Genomic DNA, 17,473 nt, shown 5'->3' on the forward strand with positions numbered 1-17,473 from the left:
AGAGAGAGAGAGAGAGAGAGAGAGAGAGACAGAGACAGAGACAGAGAGAGAGAGAGAGTCAACAAGATACAGTGCTAATGTGCAAAAACATTTTTCACTGCATATTTTAGTGGAGCTCGTGTTTTCCTGGAAGCAAACATCTAACATTGCTTTCATGGTAAGGCACTCCACACAAGCTTCCCATTTGACAGCCAGCAGCACACAGATGCGAAGGCTTACATGCACATCACAGTGCTCTTTTGCACACGTGCAGGGAAGAGGCATGGACTGAGGTCGCTGCCTGTGCAACAGCCAAACAGGATGCACATGAACACACACTGACACAGCTCTCCTGAGCTTTGGTCCAGCACTCTCAACCACTACACCACACTGGCTCCACATCTGTGCATTAGTGCTAATGTGAATTAGAGCAAGGGGACTGAGGGAACCAGCCAGTACAGCTAGTTTTTAAAAATGTGATTCTACCAATGAACAAGGAATGATGGAATGGAAGATGCTTGATAATCAGTGAAGCACAGAAGGAACAGACGCAGCAAAATTCATGTATCAGTGGTACGTATCATGTTTAACATACCCAGAAAAATTCTAACTCCAATGTGACCTTTGCATATCCTTTTCTGTAGGGCAATATTTCTGAGATGGAGCGAAGGTGCTCCTCCTTCTCACTTCTGTACAAAACTTTCACTTTGTCACTGAATAACCTTGCTTCTTTGCATTTAGTGATATTTCTTCCCAATTTATTCAGCTCAGATAAAAACAACAGCTATCAACAGCAATCTCTTCTCCAGAAAAAGATTTATGAAAGCATACAGAAAAGGCGCAGGCACAGGAAAAAGGGTTTCAGGGCTGCAGTGGAGAATGGTGAATTGATTTTCCTGGTGGGGTGGAAGGATGAGGGCAATTTGAGTCTGAATATGAATCTTTCGTTAAATAGGAAAGCAGCAGGGTGTAAGGAACAGAAGTAAAGTGTTCACCGCAATCCGTGTAGCGAAGCAAACCCACACACAAAGGGACCCTGCTGGAAGCCATAGTTCTGGATCAGGTGACAGCCAGGCTTGGCATTGAGCGGGATGTGAAAGAAGGAGACTCTTCTAGAAGCACTGGGATAGTGGAAGCAATGATGGAACGGAGACCTGGAGCTGAGTCCTGGCTCCTCTCTTAGCTGTGGGAGCCCTAGAATTATTCTGTGCCTGTTATGATGGGGACTATTAATATCCCATGCACCCAGAGGGCCAAGAGCTTAATTTGGATGAGGAGAAATAAATGTTTCATTTGTTCTCATGAAGTGGCCACTAATTCGGTTTTTTCTTTTTCTTTTTAATCCTAAAGGCTTTTTTCTCCCTCCACCTCCAGTGCTTTTGTCTTAATAGCATCTGCCTTCCCAGCAGCAGGAGAGGGGGATGTGAGAAACACTGTAAGATGATTTCTTCACAGTGGGCTCCCATCCCTGATCAGGGTAGGTGGCAGGTGGGTGGAAAGAATGATGACAATAATGTAATTCCCATGGAAATCACCCCTGCCTTTCCGAGTTGAAGCAGCCCATACGGCTCAATGGGTCTCTATCTGTACTGTAGCTGCCTTGATCCAGGGTGGCACAGCCCTAGGCTTAGCCAAGGAAAACCCTTCCTCAAATCCCTCTTCTCATTTCCTAGGTCACATCACAGCCTTTCTTACACAAACACACTACCTGTGATCATCACTGCAGTGATGCCAGCTTATCACCCAAAAACATTCTGAGAAGAGTAACTGTGAAGGCAATGATGCCTGCCTGTCCTTTTTGCATTTCATTTCCATCTGACAACAGAGTTTGCATCTCCCCCGCTCCCACCTTCCCAAGCAGCACCTGCATATCAATCTGCCAACTGGAGCTTAGCACTTCACGGATCTGACGAAGTGGACAGCCATGAAAACTTCTGCCAGAATAAGAATATGTTAGTCTTTATGGTGCCACAGTACTCTTGGTTCCTTTTCTTAAACTCCTCTACCATGAAGCTATGAGCTCCTTTGCAGGAAGGGCAGGATACTTTTTAAAAAATCGTGCCAGGCATTTGGTGCTGGCTCTGTCTACACAGCTGCCCTTCATTATGTGCAGTGATCAGGCCAGAAATACCATCGACAGAGCAGCTCCACTTCTTTGCATAATAGCAAGCAAAATGTGTGAAGTGATAGCATCATATCGCAAGTTTCCCTATCCCACCCCACTTTGGCAGGGAAGCTTTTCATAGTTCCAGAGTTCCTTCCATCCCCAGGGAGTACTTGACCCTGATATCTAGACTTCTTTTAGTGCAATACTTCTCAACAAGAAGACAAGGAGACTTTTAGCAAAACAAAAGTGAATAAAGCCACTCTTACAGAACGGGAGGGGGAGCCCCCAACAGCTCACATTTCCCCAACTTGTAAATGTTCTCTTCCCTTTTCTGACTGGAAACTAGTTGGTTGATGGTGATGCAAAGTATTATCCTAATATGGGACTCCAGCTGAGGAAGGATGAGCTTCCTCTCTGCTATGAACTGTGAGAGGGTTATGGGAGAAAACACGCCTGCATCAGAAGTTTGAAGAAACTTGAGTGCTATTTCCTTTGAGTTACTAATCTACACTGGGATGAAACTGAGGATTTGGATTCTCAGGAAAATGGATCCTCTTCAGTCACAAAACAGAAGGGTATGTTGTTTTACAATACAATTTGTATTGTGCACACGCACATGTGTGTGTGTGAAAAAAGGGAGGGAGGGAGGGATTGGGAAAACTCTCCCAATATTTTAAAAGTATTATATTTTAAAAATAATAATTCATATTTTAAAATTATTATAAAGTGGTGAAGGGAAACCCCCAGCCCATATGCCTATCTATTTTTCCACTTACTTATTGCTGTCTTTAATGGAAAAAGAGAAGTCATACTGAAATCCAGCCTGGGAGCAAAGTGGCAGGTAAAGAGGGAGGTGTTTGGAAGATGTCTGCACACGGCAACCCAAGCACCACAAGTGTCTGTTTCAAATGGAATGTACATAAGACTGTGCATATGGCTGAATTTACGTATGTGTATATCTGGGGAATCAATTTTTCCCAGGCATTTGACAAAACAAATGGATAAGATCAGAAAATCTAACTCTGTTCTTTTAAAACTAGCAAAACAACAAATCAGACCAACAACCATGGCTTACCATTTATGTTTCCCTTCCCTCTGGCTAACTGCCCACTTCCTTATATCATATATTTAGCCACTCAATCCATGAAGCATATTCTAGGTTATGAGACTTGTATAAAAGAACACCAAAACTGAGCTTATTGTGAGTAATACTTAGATTACATTTTTTTGTATATGTGCACTACATATAAGGGTCCAGCCCAATTCTACAAGCTGCTTCGGGTGTTCATATTTTACGTAGGAGCATCAGTGAAGCAGCATGTGAACCAAGAGTTGCCCCCGAGCCTCCAATGTGGTGTTGCAAAGACTTGATTATTTGGGGCAAAGGGATGTCTTGAGCCAAGCCTGGATTTGTAGAGATACCAGATTTCAGTGCCAGGAAGATTCGGGTCATCTGCATATGGCACACAGAAAGGGTTTATCCACATTCCAGTGACTACGGGAAAGCTTTAAGAATTTGACTACATTGAACAGCAGCCTTTCCCAACTGGTTCCTCTTCAGTTCTGGTGGACTAAAACTCCCACTATCCCCAGCCGATACAGGTATTATTCCCACTGGCTGAAGATCATGAGAGAGGACCAAGTTGGAGAAGGATGTTACAAATTGTAGTCTGAAGAGGATCTCAACATTTTGCACAGCTCTTGAGAACACATTAACGGTGCAACCTTATGCCTGTTTGGACAGGAAAGGTCAGGCATTTCCCAGCATTCCCCAGTCAGCATGATTGTCTGGAGGGATACTGGGAGTTGTAGGCCTTTTTCCTGTCTAAACCTGCATAGGACTGCAACTTCAGTATCTCATCTCTGGTGATGGATATGCCTTCACTGGAACTGATGTCCCTGAAAATGCTCAGTTGGGGGCCCTTTAAATATTCCTTGTAACAACATCAGAGCTGTTTTTCTGTAAACAGCTTTGAGGCATCTCAACAAAACTGTGTTTACATCCAGGGGGAGAGCTTTAGTTCACCCAAGCCTGCAGAAGTAAACGCAAGTGCTGGCAAAGTGGGGTGGATCTGGGGAGAGACTGTGCCGCAGAGGCAGGCAAAGCCTGTGTATCACGGAACCAGAATAGTCTTTCTGCAAAGGTTGTGTGTTCAGGAAGTAAACAGAGACATGTGTGCTCAAGAGCATATTGCCTGAAGAGCTGCGTACTGCGATTGGTATTCACAGAGTCCATATTTCAGTTCGCATGTGGGTGGCTGAGTGGGTGAGGTGTACCTGCTGGCATTCAGACATGACTGCGCCTTGAGGGCAAGTGTTCTCTTTTGCTCGCTTGTGCCATGTCTTCTCAACGAGATCCCTCCACCCAGCTTCCTCTGAGAACAGATGCAGAGTAGAGATGCAGTCCATAGAAAGGTACAGTGGCAAAGGGCCAAACTAGATGTAATGTTAAAGGCATCATTGCGTTTAACATGCATGGATTTTAACAAGCAAACCACATCCAGTGGGAGAACCCAAAATCATTGGATGGCAAAGCAGGAATTTGACCCTCTTCCCTCTTGCTGAAGTCTTGAGGGAAAGCTCTCTTCTGAAGCTGCTATTTGCATCAGGAAGAGATCCTCACTGGTACCAAATTAGCTTGGCCCAATTGGACTTCTAAAACAAGTTTAGGCTTCCCTCCCCTGAATGAACCTCCCTCCGGCATTGTGTACAAAGATAGCCTTTCTACCAGTCTTGCCAAGGGATTTTTGACACGTTCATGGCCTTTTCTGTTGTCTGGGTTCAGACAAATTGCTCAGCCATGGTGGACCTACAAGCCATGGTTAACTGGAGTGGTTTATAAACCACCCTGTGTGAAGAACCTGTGTTCAGATGACCTACCTTACCACCAGGTATGTTCTGAGAAGCCAGACAACTTCTGTTCCTGGCAGCCAGGATCAACAATGGCTCCACTGCCTGCACTAGCAACTTCTTATTCCTGAAGCTGCAGGGATGGGTGGCTATGGAGGTCTACCTGAGAAACTGGCTGCGTCACATCTTTCCAGGTGAGTGCCTCAGCATTAGACTGATCATGCACGATGCCACTGAGGGGATGTGCAATTCCCCTCCCTCTGCTACAGTATTATTATTTACTTACACTGATGAATTAGTAAAATTTAATTCATATTAAGCATGGTAATATATTCCCAGGATTGCCTGCATAAAGAATAAACAATTAAAATGGGAATATGAAAAATATAAAAATGGAGCTGCAATGGATGCCTCCTTCCTTTCCTGCAGGCCATGATGAAAAGTTGAAAAACTTTTCAGATTAACCCATAGTTACATAGAAACAGAGTGAGTTGTCACTGCATACACAAGTCAACCTGCACCTGGCTCATGACAATTCCATATCTACAGCTTACTGAATTTGGGAGGAAGGAAGCCTATTTTAGCTACCTCTCTTCTGGGCACAGCCTAAATCCCGTGACCTCATTCTGCCTCCCCTTCAACAAGACAGCCTGGTGTCAGGAACTGCTAACCACCCCCTCATGACAGAAGATACATCATTGCTTCCCAGTGATGAATCATTCAGGACAACTCCACCCAGAGTAGCCATTGGCTTCTCCTGGGAAGGAAGGAGTATGAGAGGACTTCCTGTCCCAATGGCATTGGACTTCCAAGATGCAGCTGGACAGCCATCTGAGAGGGATGATTTAACTTGGCAACAGCAAGGAGATGGACCTGATGATCTTGGCTCCTTCCAACTCTAGTATTCTACAGCATAATCTTTATGAAAGCATAAGTATTTCTGGTGGTTGTTTTGGTTTGCTCCCTGACCCCAATTGGTCTCTGATTCTGGGTGGACAGGTGTCCTCTTTTACAGAGGGAAAACCTTTATTTGAAAGGCAATCCTATTAAATCCTGATATAAAGAACCCTAGGAATGGTTGCCCATCAACAGTCAGCACCTGGGGGGAAGAGTAGGCAGAAGTCTTCTGCATTATGCTTAGAATTACTGTATTTTTATTAAAAATATAATTATTATGTCTAAATGTATACATATAAATCTGCATAGGTATATTGTATACAATCAGCATGGCTTCCTTTATCCTCTTCTTTTGGTGATGCCTTTCTTCGTTGCTGGTGGTTCATAAGTGGCCATTCAAGTCCTGCTTCCTGATTTATCTGCTTGTTCTTCAGTACAGAGACCTGATTCTTGGCTTCCGGCTCACTCCTAGTTCCTGATCACAGCCCATCAAAGATTGCTGGACACAAGTGTGTGCATGCAACCAGTTTGTTGGGCTAAGCAAAATTATTCTATCAACTCCAGACTCTGAGTTACAAGGTGCTTAGAGGATTCAAGGTGAGCAAGTAGGAGAAACAGCAAACAGCACAAAGGAAAATAGCAAGGATTTCCTAGCTAACCTTACACTGCTCTGGTAGTTCTTAAACTAGATTCAGGAACTCAAATGCCCAGCAGCATCTGTTTACATGAAGGGTTGCTTCAATCTTGTTCTGCAGGGCTGGGATGGGACAAAGAACTGGCTGTCCTGCAGCTCCTTTATGCTGATGAATTGGGAGAAACCTCTTAGTGACAGAAGGGGAGCAATCTAGCAGTCAGGTTTGAATTTCGTGGCTTGGCCAGAACTGACAATTCATAAGCTTCATTCCTGGAATAGGAGTCAAAGGTATCAAGCAGTGGGGAATGTCTCTCTTCCCTCTTGCCATGCAGTACTAGCGTATTTTGAGTTGGTGCTTTGTACATGACAGAGAAGAACTAATGGAATGGATATTGCCACCTTTGGATAAAGCAGGAGAATCTTATGTGGGCAACTGGGGATGAATCTAACACTAGTGGTACAGCTAAGAGCGACATCTGGGGCCCCACAGCCCAGCCCACTCCCCCCCAGTAGCCTGTGGAGCACAGATGATGGAGCCAGCAGTGCGCAGATCCTGTCTCAACACTTGGGCCAGCATGGGCATGGCACAGTCTACCTAGCAGGCACATCCATCCTCCCTCCCTCCCTCCCATTAATAAGAAGCTGTCATAGTCAATGGATGTCCAGCCAGTCCTATGCATAGTTATAGAAACACACACACACACGTTTTCTACAACAAAATGGTGCATAGGGTATTCTCCTAGCACTGCTCAGAAATGCTGGGGATTCGTTTTGGTGCCTTCTGCATGCAAACCACAGCAAAGGAAGGAAATGCTAGTTTGGCACTTCACATTGTAGTAATACACATGGCCATCTTGGGGCACAGAGCATAAGATCACGAGGTTTAGGGTCTGGAATTGCCTAGCTGCACCACTGACTTCTGGGGATGCGCTTCTTTTCTTCCAAACACATTAGAGATGATATGGTGTAAAACCCAGCCTAGGGTAGAGGTTCGACTGGGTGTTGAACTAGGATTACAGAGACTCGGGTTCCAACCCACACTCAGCTAGGAAGTTCACTAGATGGTGACCTCAGCCCAGTCACTATCTCCAGCCAAGCCTACCTCTCAAGGCTGTTGTGAAGATAAAATGGGGGCAAACAGTGTACTAACTTGAATTTCTTGGAAGAAAGGAAGAAAAATAATGACCATCACCATTATAATTAACTGGCAATAGAATACAGGAGGAGGAAGAGGAGGAGGAGGAGGAGGAGGAGGAAGAAAGTAGCAACCACCACCTCCATTCTTTCTACTGAGAATAATTCCCTTCACTGGCAGAATGGCTAAGGACACTGTGGCACATCACGTTAATGAATAAGCATATTAGAGGGGAATCTGGGAAGGTCTGAAAATGAATTAAGCATCTTGACTTGGAGGGGTAGAATTCCTCCCATTTTTGACTACAATTCCCATCATTCTCACCAAGCATAGGCAGTCTTTGGGTGGCGGAATTGTAGTCAAAAGCATCCAGAGGGCAACAGATTGGGAAGGCTGTTTTCTGCTGGAATAAAATGAAACTGAACTGAAATGTGAAGCAAGGCTGACTACCTATTACTTAAGCGATGACATATTTGGTTCATATTGATTTTGATGCAGTCTATCTCTTGACTGTTTCTTCTTCTTTCTCACCACTTCAACAAAATATCTGATGGCATTCTCCTTATTCCGCTTGAGCAATGGAAGGAGAGCAAGTTTTGCCTTAATTTCAGACTCTGGGGGCTTGCAAGACGTCCCTGCCGACAAGCGGGGCTTGTGATGCAAGGACAGCCAGCTTCCCGCTGCTCCCGCCTCCCTTGCTAGCAGCAGTGTGTGCCACCGCCTGCCCCCTCCCCACCCAGCTTCCTTTAAGCCATTTCAAAGGTTTGTCTCCTTTCTGGAAAGAAATGTGTGGGTTGGGTATTCCCCCTCCCTTCTTATTTTTAAGCAAGTCCCTCTTGGAATGAGGTGCTTGATTATATAGTGCCACATGATAATTTCACTCAGCCCCTTCTTTCACCTGCCAATGGGGGTGGATTCAAAAGACTGAAAAAAGAGCCATTCTGTTCCTTTTCTTTGTCTTGCTCTGATTCCTTCCAGCTTCTCCAAGGAACAGGTGCTACGCACAAGAGGCTGCACTCTCCATCCCCTTCTCTGCCCTTTCGTCATCTTCTTTGCCCCTTCTCCCCTCTCTCTGGGCGTGTGAGCATGTGAGCTTCTCACACACCATGATAAGCCATGGTTTGCTAATCACTCTGGCTGGGTTCAGACAACACAGCAAGTCACCATGGCTTGCTGTGTCATTAAAGTCATTAAAGAGAAAAACACTGCTTTCTTGGAATCAATGGTTCCTCTCCATTCTTTGATTCAACATCCTTAACAGCAGTTTGCTCCAGGGAAAGCTAGCTTTCCTGCTTTATGAATGGAAAGTGGCTCCTGGGAATTCAGTCACAATGCCCAATTTGAGAAATGTTAGCCTTTTGGATCCTGCCTCCTCATGTCAGGATTAAAAGAAGCACATTTATCTAGGCCCCACCTAGAAAGGCCTGTACTGGGAAGCCCTCCCCCCCCCCCACCTTTTGTGGCGGCTTCATGTCTTCTCTCTTCTTTAAGTTTCACCAGATCCATTATTCAGGAAAAGAAAGAAATGGAAGACAGCCTCCCCGTTTGACATCAAAGGTATTGATTGTCAATAAAATGAAATAAAATGTGTATGGGATGTGGGTACACACGTATGTGCAATGATTGCTGCAGGAATAATTTTCCTCAAAGGATTCTTTTCACCAGTGATTGAGTTTAATCTAAAAATTCTGCTGTAAAACATGAAGTACTTGTGTGATGCATTTCACAATGAAAATCTGCTTGCTGAATGGCACTAGTCACAGTGTTTTCTCTGTAATGCCTTAAAACTGTAGGTACGTAATACAAAATGTATAGATATTACATTTTCTAAGAATTTTAAGTGAGGCCTTATAAGCATTTCTTTTTCAAAATATCAGTTGCATATTACTGAAATCCATCATATATGTTTTTAAAAATTGCACAGATCACATAGTGTATGAAGTGAAAATTCCACACTCTCTTAAGCAGTTTTCAAAAGCCAGGAAATAACATGTAATTCAGAAATGCAAATATGATTCCTTCACCCTAGGATCATCTTTAAAACAATTAAAAATATGTAGGAACTAATTGGATATTTTACTTTTGGGGAGGATGAGAAAGCATAAAACTGAATCATAAGCATCAGTTCCAGGAACATAATATTACGTATATATTCTCTAATTCCTGTCTCAAATAATTAACACTGCAAAGGTAAGTCCTGTCTTGCTAAGCTTTGGGTTCTTTGACAGTGTTAATAGGTATGTGGACAGGTATATTCCAGTAGACATTATATATTTGGACTTTCAAAATGCTTCTGACAAAGTCCTTCACCAAAGGTTCCTCAGCAAACTCTGATAAGAGGACAAGGCCCTTTATAGATCATTAACTGGCTAAAGAACAGGAAGCAAAGAATTCTCACAATGGAGGGATATGAAAAGTGGCTTATATACCCATTGTTGGAAGGTCATTTAGTCCAGGCCCATGCTCAGCACAGGATGCATCTGAAGCATCCTTGATAGAGGGTCAGCCCCTCCAGCTCAGGAAAGCCCACCACTTCTCAGAGTGCAGCAGGTGATGTGAGATTCCTGCTTGAAACCCTGGATAGCTGCTGCCAGTCAGAGTTGGCAATACTGGGATAGATAAGCAAAGGCAGCTTCCCATGAGCAGAAAAAGACTGAATCGTTCATTCAGAGGGTTGCAACCAGCCAGCCAACCAGAGCGACAGCAGGCTAAAGAACCTTCAGTTTTGCAAGCTGCTCTTTAATGTCTCCCCAAAAAGGGATGCATAAATATGCAGGCTCTGGCTACAATTCTCATCCGCATGTCCTCTCTTCCAGCTGCAGAGTGGAGACAGAAGCCTTTCTCCCACCAAGGGTTCCCATCTCTTCAGCTGCGTAAAAGGAAAGCACAGCCCAGTGGAAAGTACACATGCCACTTGTAGCAGGCCCACTTTCCATGTTTTCTGGCACAGCGATCCCTGCTTCCACTTGGCCAGGATGTCAAGGTGTGCCTCTCCATGGGGGTCTGGAAGTACCATACGCCAGAGAAGTTCAGCAGCTGTTCTGGCTTGCATCCACCTTCCATACAAAACCCTGAATGGCTTGTGCCTTCATGTGGACAGGCTCCTTCTCTCTCCTGGCACTTTCCTGCATTGCTTCACTGGCCCATGGAAAGGCCCTATCCATGGCTGCCTCTCAGCTGTGTCATCCCCTTTCCCGACAACTTATTTAGTCCAAAACAAGGGCTGCATTCAGTTCTGTATTAGGACAGAGATTTTAAAGCTATTCATAAATGACCCTGAGTGGGGCAATGAGTGAGCCATGAGGTGGGCAAGCTTGCTGATGATCCCAAATTATTCAAGAATTCTGAAGAACGCCAAAGGGATGCACATAAACTGATGCACACTGGGAGGAAACAGCCTAACTTCAGTTACACACTGAAGGATCCAAACTAACAGGGACCAGGAAAAGGCTCTTGTTGGAGTCAGAGTGGGCAGTTCAATGAAAAGTGTTAGTTCAGTGGTAACTATGAAAAAAGCCAAGTCTGTGCCAGAGATCATTAGAGCAGGGCCTGAAAAAGAAATTGCCAACATGGGTCATGCCTTTATCTTAATCTACAGTGTGGCCACCCTTGGATCACTGTGTGTGCATAGTTCTGGTCACCTCACCCCAAAAGGAGATCCTGCACAGCTAGAAAAGAGGCAAGGGGGCAACCTAAAGGCACACCAGGGTGGAACCTCTGAGGAAAGGTTCTGATGCCCGGAGATACCAATTTAGCAAGTATGTGGGGTGGTGGGAGGGGGGGACATGCTGGAGGTGCATAAAATTATGCATGGTGCAGGGAAAGCCTCTCAGAATACTTATCCAGTGAGCTGAGCAGAGGACGTTCAAGACAAAAGAAAGACCGTCTTCACATAATATGTAGAGCAACTGGAATTTGCTACCTCAAGAGGTAATAATAGCCACCAGTATGGAAGTCTTTAAAGGGGATTAGTCTGATGGATGGCGTTATGGGATACTATCTTTAGGGCCGGGGCAGCATGCGTTCGACTGGCAGTGTTGGAGACGAGCAGTTTAAGAGGGCTGTGGTCCTCCTGCCCTACTTGGGGACTTCCTACTGGCATCTCTCTGGCCTTTGGGCTGAACTCCTCGTGTTCTTATGGAAACTGTATTATTGATGTACTGGATGCAAGGACTGCTATCAGGAATATCAGCTTGGCAAGGTGTGCTTTGCTGCCAGGGTAACAACAGCAGCTAATGATAGGGAATTCAGTGCTGTCTAATTAGCCTGGGCTTTGTGCACAGCACCTGGACCGCTGGGGGCTGAGCCTTGACTGAGGCTAGACTGGACTGGCACAGGATGCTGCTCTTACTTATATGCCAGTATTATGATAAACTGGAACCACCAAGCTGGAAGGAACACAGCACATCATGAAATCCAGCCCTTTGACCTAGGAGCGCTTTGCCCGCTGCTGGCATCCCCGGGGGGAAGTGGTGAGATGGGAAGGGATCACTGAGGAAGGAGCATCTCTCTAGCAGGAGGTCTTGGGTGCCGCTGAGTGCAAAGGGCTGGTGTGCTCTCCGCACCGATGCTGCTAGCCTCTTTGGACTAGCAGTGACCCGTAGGGGACTATCAGGCCCCCATCATGTTCTCTGGCTTCTTCTGGCTCAAAGGAGGACTGGGGGTGGGGGAAGGCTTCATCCAGCAACTCATCATCTGCTACTCCAGGACCTTCCAAGCTGGAGGACATGACTTTACCAGGCTCCTTATAGCTGGAGAGCATCTCTGCAATGCCTTAGAAGACAACAGTGCCACAGCTGGACCATTTACGGAGTAGCCAGCAACTCGGGAGGTTGCGGGGGGCACTAGTAGCCAACCTTCATAGGTCCTCAATAGGCCTCTGTATGTTGCTGGGACAAAAGTGCACCCTGAACACATTCTGGATCTGTCCAAGGGCCTGAAAGGCCTTGCCCCTCATGTAAGTTCAGCTACTTCAAACTGGTTCCCCCAGAAAGCCTGAGCTGCATTAGTGACTTGTGCACAAGTGACTTGTGCACTGAGCTCACTTGTGAACAGAGGATTCGGATGTTCTGGCTCAGCATTCCTGATCCTTGCAGGTCCCCTTCTGCCTTATAAAACAAATTGGCCTATACTTTACTAAAGCAACTGTCAGTCTTTCTAACCCACCTATACAAAGTGATGCTGCCCTGGGCAGCTTACTGCAATGCTAAAATGATTGTGTTACAATAGTTTGCTTAATGGCAACTGATGGCTGTTCAAAACCATCAACATAGCCATGCAAACATTACCAACTATATAAACTCCAACATTTTCCCACCCACAACTCTGTGCCAAGGGCACTGGAAAACCTGCCACTGGAATTTGCTGCAGAGTCATTGCATGTACTATGAACATGCCAGAAACAGCTCAGGAAACGCAACTGTGGCTGCTTCTTACTAACTGAAGCTGTATGTGTCCTTTTAAAGATAAGTTCTGAAAGTGTTCTTTTATGACCATACGATATGGTCACCTGAAAATATATTCAGTTTAAAATATTTCTAAATTAATAAGGTAGGTAAATCATAAACAGATGGATTATATTCAACTGATCAGTTTTTCATTTTTGTTTTGTTTTGATTTTGGGTGAATCCAAAAACTTACTTCAGCCAAAATAAAAACAAAATCCTCAACTTTTAGTCCAATCTAAAGAGCAAATAAATGCTGAATGATAAATTTATTTGATATCTTAAACTACTATGTTCATCGCAGAACCCTGGAAAGATATACATCCAATGCATTTTATCCTGTCCCCTTTAAGGGAATGTGCTTTCTTTAATTGTGCTTTCTTTTCAGTCTTTCCAGCCTGCCAAAATATACTTAGAACGTTGCTTTGTTTTTTCAACCTGGAACATCTTTGTCTTATATAACACAAATAGCAGAGCTCACCACCAACTTGATTTACCACCCTCCACTCACAACATTTTGCAGTTAACAAATACACTGTATCTGGTGGTGTGTGGGATTTTTCAAACAGTCATATAATAATAGTGTTTGGAGAGGATAACAAAAGCTTTAGTAGGGAGAATATATTCTCACCTTCAACCTGGGGAGATTTATAAGCCCGTTATCACCTTATGGATGAAATGAGAACATATACTTATTCTGCACTGACTGTTTTTCAGTTACATAATTACACAATGTCTGAAGGCCATGACATTATGCCTCCCCTTTCCAACCTGGTGCTCCACTCATGTTTTGGACTTCAACCTCCCTCAACCCCAGACAGTATGAACAAGGGTCGGGAATGCTGATAGTGATGGGACACCACATCCCACCACCTTGAAGAAGGCTTACATGAGGCCTTTCCACAGCAAATATAACTCATATTAATAATACTAAAGATGACCTATCCAAAATATACTGATAGTAGCCCACTCTTCTAAGTTCAAATAATTTTCACTACAGAGGATCCTTTGCCAGCAGATTAGTCTGATTACAAGGGTATGAGTTACCAATATAGGTGTGAAGATAAGTTTTCATGATGCAAATACATTGTTCTTTGGCTTTTTGTTTGTTTTTTAAGAAGGTGGACAGTTTCTGACAATAACCTACATATGAGTGGATCTCAAATATCTGAAGATGAAGATATATGCAACCTCATCACACATTGCGCAAGCTCACCTCAGGAAAAGTGAGCTGCAGCAAATTCCATTTGTTTGCCCATCTTCAGAGAACCTGGACATTTCGCAACCATACTGAGTATAGGTTGTGAAGTTATTTCCAGACAACATCCTAACAATGTACTTCAGTGCCCAAAATTTATCTGGGAATGTCCAGCCTTGACATGAAACATGTTTAGGGACAGATTTGCAAAGACACGGTTGTCTTCCATGCAATTTTATCCTCTCTTTCCTGCGTCACCATTGATACGTTTCTCAGCCATAGGCACATACAGTGACCCATGGGATCCTGTATGGCAACAATCCCCTGGTTTTGCTCTCCCTCACCACCTGAGCCTGAACAGAGGAGGAGGAAAAATGGAGGCTTCACCACACCCTGCTGTTTACAGGATTTCTTAAGTGAAGTGCAGGGTGAAGTAACAGGGTGTGCAAGGACCCCCATGTAATTAAAAAAAACACAACAGCAATGATAAATGCTGATGGCCATACTGTGAGGCCACCAACGAAAATGGGCTTTTTGAACTACAGCTGGAACCCTTAATGGCCATCTCTTGAAAGCTACCTTTTTGAACCAGCTACCATTTAAGCATAGCTCCTTCTCATCTCTTCATCTAAACCAGTAGCCCTTGTGAACACTTTGCAGAAACACAGTCCTAACCCCCCTCACACATCTGCATGAGGACTGTGTGAGGTGGTGGAGGAGAAACATTAGAAGGCTCATGAAGGAATCGGTTCAACTCTTTCCCAGGTATCTTTTAAGGAAGAAAAACGCTCATTTCCAGGACTGAAATAAAGCCTTGCCTCTACTTATTGCAGAGATCTGTCCATTGACTCATCATTTACCACCCCTGCATGACTCAATCACCCAAATGTTTGGAAAATAAATACAAGGTCTGATTAACCACATGCAAGTACATTCTGCGTATAACTACACCAGTGCACACATATGAGAGGGATTCATGTACACTGGTAGTCTAAAATAATTCAGCTCTGCCAACTTCTTTGGAGCTGATTCCTACTGAATCTAATACACTTGGTCTTGGCTCCTACTTTAATCTGCATGTGCTAACCACTGTAAATAAAGAAGTCAATTTTTTCCCTTCTTGGTTCCATTGTGGTTCCTGAATATTTCCCCCAGTTCTGCATACTTGTACAACTACACACATCCCAAAATCCAGCTATTTGTGTGCAAATATGTATATGCACACAAAGTATCAGTATGTACATTTGCAGACACACCAAAGCCAGCAAACAGACACACCTACATATTCAAATCAGAAGCACATATCTCCAAATGCTGCAAACACAGAAAAATGCACACAAATAGCAGAGAAAAAAACAAGGGGATATATATAGAGACGCTTGGTACAGAATTATTCATGGTTCAAAAAGTACACAAACTTACATAGAATTTATGCATGCACATATTTAGGAATCATTTAGAGGAAATAACCTGCCAAATCTGAAGATAAGCTACACTTTTAGATGAAAATACACACACATTGCCAGCACATTAACGATATATGCATCTCTTGTTATGCACTTGATTTGATCCAGGAAAGTGGATTGACACAACCTTCAATGAGAGCAAAGTGCATATAAAAACTCACACGTTCTCATACACTCCCACACAAAAGCACATACTGAGCAAACAGGTTTGCAAGCTGACAGTAAAACAGAGAAGCAAACCAAGTTGCGCATGCAAAGATGTGGTTCAATATGCAAAATGAAGCACAGTCCCATCTGTTATTATGCTCTCACAAAACTCAGCTGACACGCTCTCACCCACCGTCTCTGTTTCACCCCTGTGGCTGCTTTTTACAAACAGGTTTCATGCATGTCTGTACACATCACTATCCCATGGGGCTTGGGGAAATAAGCAATGGGATGGCTGCTATTCGGTAGGACCCCTCTACAAAGCACCATTCCCTGGGAAAACAGCAGCAACTTCCTGAGGAAGTTGGTCTTCGCTGGCCAAATCAAGCACCTAAACTTCCCAAAACAGTATAATTGTGAAGCATGGCTATAGAGCCCTTTTGCCTCTTCGGGTCACCTCTGAACAACAGGCGGCAGACACACACACACACACACACACACACACACACACACACACACACAGAGAGAGAGAGAGAGAGAGAGAGAGAGAGAGATTTTAACCCTTCCCATGCTTATCTCCATTGTCTTTCAAAAGTGGAGGAATATGGACCCCTAATTTTAGTAGTGAGCTGAAAAGGTTTTCCAGCTCCCAGGACTGGTCCTTCTTTCTAGCCTCCCCCTTTTCCTTTCTTTAGAGCCCGCATTTTCATGCTCTCCCGTGAGTTTGTTTTATTGCTCACTCCATTGCCTTTTCTTTCCCCAGGGATGCCAGCTGTTCCCATTCTGCTTGATGGCTCCATCCCCCGCACCCAACACACGTACTCCTCTACAGCCCAGTATTCCCATTCAGTTCCGACGCAATTCCTGCAAGCACGCCTGATCGATCTCAAACTTACTTCCCCAGCTCTTCAAAAAGCTGATATTCTTCTGTGAACCGGTTGCAGGTGATGGTTGCCATCCTGTACGGTGACTGCCTCCCTGGGCGTGAAGTTTTGCACAGACACCTGTCCTCTTCCAAGCACACACTTTCTTGGTTTTTTTGCTTTGCTCCTAGCAGTCTCTCCCTCTCAGAGGTAAATAAGCGAATATGTATGATTGACAAGCCTGGAGATAATGATGAGGGCAATTTGTCTTCTCAGCCTCACAAGCCTTCGTCAGCATCCAGTTCTCCATGGCAACCACCTCTGGAACGCCCTGCTTCTGTTGCCTGGGTAACTGCTTCCCAAACACCTGCTTCTCCTGCCACTTTCACAGCTCTCTAACGCCCTGGCTCTGTGACTGAGGAAACTACATCCTGAGCTGGAAAACAGAAGAGTCTTGAAGGAGAAGCCCCTTTAAAAAATCCAGTGGATATATATTAAAGCAAATTAAACCCTGCAAGTAAAAAAATAACTGGGACAAAAAGGTTACTATGGAAACTGCAGTTTCCACATTGCAAGATGGTCTCTGGAAAGACAGGATGCCGTTGCCCTGGTAACGGCTTCCTATTCTCCAGAAAGACAGGTATTGCTGTGTTGCCTGGGCAACTGCCATAGTCTCAGGACTTAAAGAATCATGATGTTTCCTTCAGCCAGAGCTAGTTTTGGGGGAGATGGGATGGGGCTGCTTCTTGCCTG

At 44.4% G+C, this 17,473-nt stretch overlaps 1 protein-coding gene across 2 annotated transcripts in view; it reads right to left on the reverse strand.

Moving 5' to 3' along the window:
• The window catches only part of CAMK2A (calcium/calmodulin dependent protein kinase II alpha), a 129,717-nt gene extending 112,902 nt beyond the window's left edge, over positions 1 to 16,815 (reverse strand). For both annotated transcript variants that reach the window (XM_044454398.1, XM_044454396.1), the window contains exon 1: positions 16,754 to 16,815. In XM_044454398.1, coding sequence (XP_044310333.1) covers positions 16,754 to 16,815 — 62 coding nt within the window. The remainder of the gene's footprint in view (positions 1 to 16,753) is intronic.
• Positions 16,816 to 17,473: the final 658 nt, after the last annotated feature.

This window comes from Varanus komodoensis, unplaced genomic scaffold (genome assembly GCF_004798865.1).
Source record: "Varanus komodoensis strain SLA01 unplaced genomic scaffold, ASM479886v1 scaffold7_3, whole genome shotgun sequence".
Lineage (NCBI taxonomy): Eukaryota > Metazoa > Chordata > Lepidosauria > Squamata > Varanidae > Varanus > Varanus komodoensis.